The sequence below is a fragment of the Mesocricetus auratus genome, unplaced genomic scaffold (genome assembly GCF_017639785.1).
Source record: "Mesocricetus auratus isolate SY011 unplaced genomic scaffold, BCM_Maur_2.0 Super-Scaffold_100003, whole genome shotgun sequence".
Lineage (NCBI taxonomy): Eukaryota > Metazoa > Chordata > Mammalia > Rodentia > Cricetidae > Mesocricetus > Mesocricetus auratus.
The window spans coordinates 48,715,493-48,724,577 of record NW_024429188.1 but is presented as its reverse complement, the minus strand read 5'-3'; the positions used below and the strand labels follow the sequence as shown (position 1 = coordinate 48,724,577).

Below are 9,085 nucleotides of genomic sequence, written 5' to 3'. Positions count from 1 at the left end.
GCACAAAAACAAAAGAGAAAATGTCTTTGGCTCTACTTATCTCTTAGTATGGGGCTGACTGACTGACTGACTCAGGAATTCTGGAAGATGAGGAAACCATGTATAAGAAAAGTATCAAGTATTAAAATGTATCTTTTTATCACCCAAACATCTGGAGGAGCATTCTCCTTCCAGGCAGATGTCTGATGCGGTTGGTCTGGGCATTCCTAGCACTCTCCACTCAGCCTGGAAAGGCACTCAGCACATAGAGAAGAAGGGGGAGGCGGGGAACCAGCTAGAGAACCTTTGGGAGATTGTCTCAACCTCGGTTTCCCAGCATCGGACCTCTGACCTCCCACCAGCAGATGGCAAGAGAGAGTCCCCGCCCGCTGGGAAAGACTGAGACTGGGCGGAGCATCCCAGGCTCCGGCGCGCGCAGCCTCCGACCCTAATTTCTTCGGTCGCCGGAAGAAGGCGAGTCTCTTTCCGTTCCCAGCGCAGCCATGGTAAGACAGGGGTGTAGCGGGCTCTTGGTTTGCATCGGCTTCCATCCTCCCTGATCGAGGCTACCCGGGGTTGTCAGGGCTCGTGCAGCCAACTGCAGGGTGGAGGCTAAGGCAGCACTGCTGCAGGCTTGCGGTGATGGGCTCTGCGGAGAAGGAGTTAAACTGGCTTGGGCTAGGGTGGGAAGTCTGTCTCAGAGGGCAAGGCCTTTGGCTCGATCACACATCCTCTAGCCCCTGGAGAAGCATATTTTCTGGTAGGCAGAAGCTTCGAGGGGCCGAGAGTGCAGATTGTAAGTTTGGGGAAGGTGGGTGCCACGTTTGCTTGAAGAATGGGCTCTTGCTCGTTCCTTTCTTTTGACACGTTTGCATTATAAAGCGGGTACACTTCTGTAGGAAGCATTAAAAAGGCTTCCTTCCGCTTTCGAATGTGAAAGTTGGTACCAGTCCTTTAGTATACAAAGGAACAGTACACGTGGTGGTGCCGGGGTTCGATTTCTGTACCAAAAACCTTAATGCCCACCTGGATGTGTGCTAATACTGCACTTTTTGATTGACAGTTGAGATATCGTCCTGGGCCATTTTCTGTTGCTGTTTGCCTGTGCGTTTTAGGTCCAGGCGCTGGGCACTTCACAAGCATGGTACAATGAAAAGAAAGTTTTGTGAGCAGACACACATTAGCAGTGTCGGTATCGGTGGGAAAGACTGGAATCGCTAAGGTAGTTTCTGTAGTGAAGCACTAGGTACAGATTGTTAATGCGTGTCTGCCTTTTCTACGTTTTACTTGGACACTGCCCACATTTTGCTGCCCAGGAAAATGTGAAAGTCAGTTCATTCACGAATTTACACGCAGTAGACTTTGTAAACTGCTAGTTGAAAGCACCTGAAACAATGTTTCATTTAAAACTTCCTTCAGGCTCGTGGTCCCAAGAAACATCTGAAGCGTGTTGCCGCTCCAAAACATTGGATGCTGGATAAATTGACCGGCGTGTTTGTAAGTATTGTGGTGTAAGTGCCTTAAAGTATTCCTTTAACAAGCTTCTTTATTCATGAAGCTGGATGTGGAGGACCTTTGGCTTTCTGCTCTTAAAGACCTATTTCCTACCTCAATTCTGATACATTTGTGTTTCTCCACGTGTTGCATAGTATACTTAAATGGATACATAGACTCGGGCCCTCAAGGTAGGCAGAGCTCACCCTTAGGAGGAGAAAATGCTGTGTATTTTAAGGCCTAAAATACTTTTTTGTAAGTTCCTATACATCACCCTTGGTTTAGATAACCCAAGTTTTGGTGCAGTGAATAGTGTTGTCTGTTTCGTACAGCTCACATTCGGAGATAGATTTGAGTGACTCCTGTGAGTGGTTTTCCTAAAATGACACTTAAAATTTTCGCAGGCTCCTCGTCCGTCCACTGGCCCTCACAAGCTGAGGGAATGTCTGCCTCTGATCATTTTCCTGAGGAACAGACTTAAGTATGCCTTGACTGGCGATGAAGTCAAGAAGATCTGCATGCAGCGTTTCATTAAGATTGATGGCAAAGTTAGGACTGACATAACCTACCCTGCTGGATTTATGGGTGAGTCTTTAGAAAAGATACTTGGTAGTGGCCACCAGCCCTTAACTCCCCCAGAATGGCAGGTAAATAGGAAATAACTAGATTTTGACTGACGTGAAAATAAACATGCTTGGCTTTCTCAAAGCCAAATTCCCATTTACTTTAAATTCTATGTAGGGTCATAAAAATGGGATTAGCCCCCAGTTGCTCGTGGGGGATAATGAGGATCACTCACGATGGTAACCTTATTCTTTGATATCAGATGTGATCAGCATTGACAAAACTGGAGAGAACTTCCGCCTGATCTATGACACCAAGGGCCGCTTTGCTGTTCATCGTATCACACCTGAGGAGGCCAAGGTGAGAGGTTAAAGTGTGTTAGTTGGATGAGGCCCTGCTTTAACATATTTTTGGTGCCGGGTACAGACTGAGCCGTTTCTCGTGGTGAGCACATGCTCTCCCTCCCCCCAGCCTCTACTCTCTGTAAGGCTTGTCTTGGAGCTTTTTTGTTTGTTTTTTGTTTTTGTTTTTTCGAGACAGGGTTTCTCTGTGGCTTTGGAGGCTGTCCTGGTACTCACTCTGTAGACCAGGCTGGCCTCGAACTCAGAGATCCGCCTGCCTCTGCCTCCCGAGTGCTGGGATTAAAGGCGTGCGCCACCAACGCCCGGCGGAGCTTATTTTTTGTGGCTGTTTCAGCATTGATTTCCGGTCATCTTTTGCAAACAAGGAGAATTATTTCTAGAGATTTGTTTTGATAAAGAATCAAAAGCAATCTACTCAAATCTGGTTAATCTATTGGCCATATCTATTAGTGGTCTAGCTTTACTTTGGGTGGAGGCATTGATAGGGGGGGACTGGTTTGAGTTTTTACATTAGTGTCTTTGTTTAATTCCATTTTGGGTGGTTTTTCACAAAGGTTTAGGGCTTTTGGGGGGGTTCGAGACAGGGTTTATGAATGAAGGTTGGTATGGCTTCTGTGCTTCCCTGTTCTCAGTAGGCTATAGGGCATGTCCATTTAAGCATATCAAGTAGTACACCAAATTGAATTGTATGGTGAGGTTTTTTTTGAGACTAGGTTTTTCTGTGAAATAGTCCTGTCTCCAGGTTGGCCTTAATCTCCTAAAGGCGTGTGCCACCACCATCCAGGAAAATAAATCAAAATAATTTATTTTTTTCAAAGCCAGTGAGTTGAGACATAAAAACTAACAGGGCGTGTATGAGCTAGACTAAATGTGTTTACTCTTATGCTTTTAGTATAAATTGTGCAAAGTGAGAAAGATCTTTGTGGGCACAAAAGGAATCCCACATCTGGTGACCCATGATGCTCGAACTATTCGCTACCCTGATCCCCTCATCAAGGTGAATGACACCATTCAGATTGATTTGGAGACAGGCAAAATAACTGACTTCATCAAGTTTGACACCGGTAAGCATCCTTCGTTCCCTGGGTGACTTGTAAGAGTTTTTTGTGGTTTTTTACGTATATGCTTTAGTATACTTTGGAGCTTGGGTATAGGTTCTTTTGAAGGTTTGTTTCATTTTCACTGATCTACCTGCTTAAAGTAGTCTTTGGCTAACAGAGGGGTATGATAAACACCTGCTCTTACACTGGTCCTATTGGTGCGAAACTATTGCCAGCTAATCAAGATGGAGGCACGTGGGCCAAAAGTTGAAGACCAGGCTGGACAACTTAGGTTGTCGGGAATAAAATAGGAAGTCATTTTCAGGCTAATGGTGATGTGATCATCTTCAGTAGTGCTAACATAATCCCTGGAATATGCCGATTGCAATAACTGTACTTTGGAACTAGAAGTTACCCAGGCAAGAGGGGAGGGGTAAGTTAGACTGGTGGAAGGGCTAAGCTGGCTTGGCTTTAGTTTGGGTGCAGTATTGATGATTAAGCCCAGGACTTTGAGTTTAACACTCCCGTGCTACCTGTTGAATTGGTGATTAGTAGTTTATGTTGTGCTTTGCTTGAAGCAGATTGTTTCTTCCTGCCTAGGTAACCTGTGTATGGTGACTGGAGGTGCTAACTTGGGAAGAATTGGTGTGATCACCAACAGAGAGAGACATCCTGGCTCTTTTGATGTGGTTCATGTGAAAGATGCCAATGGCAACAGCTTTGCCACCCGGCTTTCCAACATCTTTGTTATTGGCAAGGTAAGTCTGGGTCTCATTTCCCAGTAGCAGTCTATGGATACATGGAGGCATAGACAGTGCTGGGCATCTTTGGTGCCTTAGAACCAAGGAGCCCTATCACTTTGATTCATTCTTTGAAAAATGATCCTCCGTGGGTATTCATTAATTGTGCCAACTACAGTCAACTTGGGAGATGGCACATGTGAAGGGCATTGTGACTCATCTACAGGTGTGGGCACTGTTTGGATAAAATGCCCACAGTGACAGGAATTGATGATAAACTAGTATCTGAGTCTCAGAACCATCTGTCCAACAGCCAGCATGTCACTGGCTTTATAATTCCAGTAAATGAAAGGCCACTGTGTGCTATCCTGTTAATGGAGTTTTCATTCTTTTCATCTAGGGCAACAAACCATGGATTTCTCTTCCCCGAGGAAAAGGAATCCGCCTTACCATTGCTGAAGAGAGAGACAAGAGGCTAGCAGCCAAACAGAGCAGTGGGTGAAATGGTCTCTAGGAGACATGCTGGAGAAATATTTGTACTCTTGCCCTTCTAGGCAACTGTGCTCAATTAAACAGCATGATGAAATTACCTATGATTTTGTGTTGCCTTTTTCAAAAAATTTTTTGGCATCTTATAACGAATAAATTCTGGGGCTGGCCTTGGTTTCTGTTATTGTCTAGGGGCATTCTGGCTTGATTTCTTTTGGGGGGTGTGTTCAAAGCAGGGTTTATCTCTGTAGACCAAGCTGATCTCAAACTCAGATCTGCCTGCCTCCTGGGTACTTGGATTAAAGGCGTGTGCCGCCAACACCCAGCTATGGTTTCTAAAATCTTAAGTATTCATGTCAAACAGTGAGACAAATAACCCTGAGATAAGACAGACCAAAATACACAAGTTTTATCTACTTCAGTTTATGTCCCTGCACCAGCAGCAGGATGGGCTTTACACACCTGTCAGCAAGTAGGATCTGAGGAGCAGCTGATGTATACTGGAAACAGTATTTCCTAATAAATAACCTAGCAAGTTTGGGATGGGTGTGGAAGATGAAGGAGGCTTTATTATATATTTCATGGTAAACTTATTAGTAAAAGTACTTAGGGTATAGGATGTTCTGTGCGATGATTAAGAGCCACCACTGACTTGCCTATATTCTAGGGCACTAACCCTTACCTTAGCTGTGCCTAGTTTCTGCAGTCTCAACCCAGCAACCAAGAAGAATGCTGTTTAAAGGTGTAGGCTCGGGTCTTTCAGGCTGCCTGTGGCTCCCACTGATCTCACAGCAAAGCTGCAGTCAGCATGAGGACCTGCAAGGCTCTCACAAATGTGCCCTCAGGCCTCCTCTCCCCATCTATCCAGTGGCACTGGCCTCGTGCCATTTCCTTTATCAACTCCTGAGTAGGAGGGGGAAGGGGCAAAGGAGTCTTACCTGACTATGTTCGGCCATCCCTCCAGCTGCAAGTGGTCATGGGAAATGCTAGGAAAATAACTAAAGGGGGACTTCATGTTGAAGCTTCCATAAGGTAGTGATAGGGTGGGACTTAGAGGAGATGAAAATATTTTCGTGGCACCAAGGCTCTTCCTGGGAGTAACCTCTCACTTGGGTATGCTCTTGGAACACAATACAATGTGGTTCACCAAGCTGGACTCTGGTGGAATCTTTGCATTGGTCTGTCTTTGGTTAGTGCCCTATCTGGGGTGAAGAGATTTGTTCACACCTACCCAGGGAAATTTCAATCAACACTTGCTGTTTCCTTTTTTTCTATTTAAAGCTAGGGGCTCCATTCCCTATAGAGGGATATCTTGCTCAGCCTAGACAGAGGGGAGGACCTCGGTCCTACCTCAAGTAATGGGGCAGACTTTGCTGATTGCCCATGGGAGGCCCTCTCCCTGAGGAGTGGATGGGGAGATGGTGGGGAGACTAGGAGGAGGGGAGGGAGAGGGAATTGGGATTGGCATGTAAAATAAGATGTTTTTTAAAATAAAAAAATAGGGCCTCAATATGTAACCTAGACTTGCGTCAAATTTATGGTCCTCTTGCCTCAGCTTCTCAAGTGCTGGGATTATAGGTGTCTCGCTATTTACTTCAATACAGAGGTATTGTACTTAACTCTGAACACACATTCTCAAAAACCAAGGCTGAACCTTGCACTGAAACTTCAGTAATGCCTATTAATGGATGAAAATTTCATGGATTGTGGAGAGGTTCAAGTGTTGCAGGTCGGAAGCCCAATTACAATTTATGTTAGGCTGTCTTTAGTTCCTATAACCATTTCTTGCCCACCCCTGTCTGACCTAATGTCCTTGTGACTAATCAGGTAAAACCTTTTGGAACCTATTAATAGTCCACTAAACCCTGCCAACCAAAAGGCTAAGAAGGTCAGATGGCACCTGAAACCTATAGCAGTGATTTCCCTTTGTTATTATAATCTGCCTGCCTGATGTTTCCAGCAATGTCATGCCTCTCTTTGTTCTGCTACTATAAAACTTAATGGAACTGTTATCACCTTAGAACATGGTATTTGGGAAAACCTGAATCTCCATTCCTGGGCCATAGTCTCTCATATTTGGCTCCAGAATATACTGTCTTATCCTCTTTGAGGTCACGTTGTGGTTTTACCTTAACAGCACTCCACACTGGTGTTGGGGGTGTTATATTTGGAACATTCTCAAAAATATCAAAAAGGTCAGCGTGTCAAATCCAAATTACCTAGGGAAACACAAACTCCATTTGCTTCTCATTAACATTCTGCTACATCTGCTTTGTTTGGTAAACTAACACAAGGATGTTTTGTTTGTTTTCAGAGGTCGAGCAGGATTGCTGGGACTAATAGGGGTGAACACTACATCTGGCCGCCTTCCTATTTATCTCACCTTCCTTCTTCCCTTATTTCCCCATTTCCTCCTTCCTTTGTCCTTCAACCGTCCTGTCTTAGCCTTTGAGTATCTGGTATTACAGGTTTAATTTAAGCAACTAGTCCCAACCTTGGAAACCTTTGGGAAATTTTGACTTAGGTTTGAAGATGGATTGTCTTTTCCGGCAAAAATCGTACTAATGCTGACTGCACAGTAGGGGGTCTGAAGTGGTTTCAGGATCACCATGGCAAAACTTTCAAGTTTCTTAGGAGAGGGATATTTTACACTTTGGGAAAGTGGCCTCCGTTAATGTGTACCCTATGCTATGTGTCTTTAGAGAGGAAAGCAGGACATTCCTGACTTAAGCTCCATAACAGGGATCACTCTTTTTCTGGGTAGTGGAGTGGGGCTTGGTTAATGTGACCAAGCAGCATGACAGTAGTCAGGCTGCTACCAATCCCCAGGTGGCAGGGGCACTGGGCGTTCTTGTCCTGCTTCCAGGATGACAGTTGTTTGCCACAGCCTTCTCTGGGATTTGGTTCACTGAGGGAATATTTCTACCCCATTATTGATTTAGGAAATTAAGCTAGTATCATTAGAATAAACTATAGGTTTCCAAACAAAATGGCTTATATGCACTGTCTAAAAGAATTGAGGGTGCTGGAGAGATGGCTCAGAGGTTAAGAGCACTGGCTGCTCTTCCACAGGTCCTGAGTTCAATTCCCAGCCACCACATGGTGGCTCACAACCATCTGTAATGAGATGTGGTGCCCCCTTCTGGCATGCAGGCATACATGCAGGCAGAACACTATACATAATTAATAAGTAAATAAATCTAAAAAACTAAACAGCCTCACGTGGAGTTTATTGGTTGAGAAGAAAAGAGATGAGAAGGGGCCAACCTGAGCGGGGAGAGAGAGAGAGAGAGCAAGAAATGCTGTCTTTAAAAAAACAGGACCACAGGGAAGATGCTGCCAAGTTCCACTGAGTGGCCCCTGTGTCAGCTGGGGAAAGCTGGGGCAGCACCTCCCTAGGCAGTTGCTTTAAGGACTGGGAGACCCTTCAACTTGGGCTTTCTTCTTTTAAGTAAATTTGGATCTTCACAAAGACGAAGCCTCCGACTGGGTGGGGGTTTGCCCCCAGGACACTTTCCCGATGCGGTAGTGAAGCGTAGGTGGCCTCTCTTCAATGGTATTGATCTCTAACAATTACAGCTGGCTTCTCTCCAGCAACCCGAATGCTCTCCCACCCTGAGATTTCCTCTGACAAACAAATCAGTCCATTATCCTTATATTCAACTTCATGCAGGCTCTCAAGACACAGGTAAGCCGGGCGTTGGTGGCGCACGCCTTTAATCCCAGCACTCGGGAGGCAGAGGCAGGCGAATCTCTGTGAGTTCGAGACCAGCCTGGACTACCAAGCGAGTTCCAGGACAGCCTCCAAAGCCACAGAGAAACCCTGTCTCGAAAAACCAAAAAAAAAAAAAAAGACACAGGTAAAATAAAGCCAGATTTTTGGCCAAAATGAGAGTCCTACTCTGCTCTGAAACCCTCTGAGCCAGGTCTCCAGTGTCTGTGTTTCTCTTATCTTTCAAGTTCCCTAGAATGCTAGAATGTTCCAGTAAGCTGTTTACAACATTCAAGATCTTTTCTAATCAAAGTCCCAAATTATCACATGGCAGCCATAAAACAATTTTTAATGACCTAAAACCACATAGGCTTATCTCAGCAGCAGCCCTACTTCTTCTTCTTTTTTTTTTTTTTTTTTTTTGGTTTTTTGGAGAGAGGGTTTCTCTGTGGCTTTGGAGGCTGTCCTGAGCCCTACTTCTTTTTTTTTTTTTTTTTGGTTTTTCGAGACAGGGTTTCTCTGTGACTTTGGAGGCTGTCCTGAGCCCTACTTCTTTTTTTTTTTTTTTTTTTTGGTTTTTCGAGACAGGGTTTCTCTATGACTTTGGAGGCTGTCCTGGAACTAGCTCTTGTAGACCAGGCTGGTAAGGAACTCACAGAGATCCTCCTGCCTCTGCCTCCTGAGTGCTGGGATTAAAGGCGTGGG

General features: G+C 45.0%; 1 protein-coding gene across 1 annotated transcript; it reads left to right on the top strand.

The window, feature by feature from the left end:
- Nucleotides 1–410: 410 nt before the first annotated feature.
- Nucleotides 411–4,768, top strand: Rps4x (ribosomal protein S4 X-linked). Its single transcript, XM_005081210.4, has 7 exons — nucleotides 411–485; nucleotides 1,399–1,476; nucleotides 1,878–2,058; nucleotides 2,300–2,397; nucleotides 3,292–3,463; nucleotides 4,040–4,197; nucleotides 4,580–4,768. Exons 1-7 carry the CDS (start codon nucleotides 483–485, stop codon nucleotides 4,679–4,681), a joined length of 792 nt encoding a protein of 263 aa, XP_005081267.1. The 5' UTR covers nucleotides 411–482; the 3' UTR covers nucleotides 4,682–4,768.
- The last annotated feature ends 4,317 nt before the right edge of the window (nucleotides 4,769–9,085 follow it).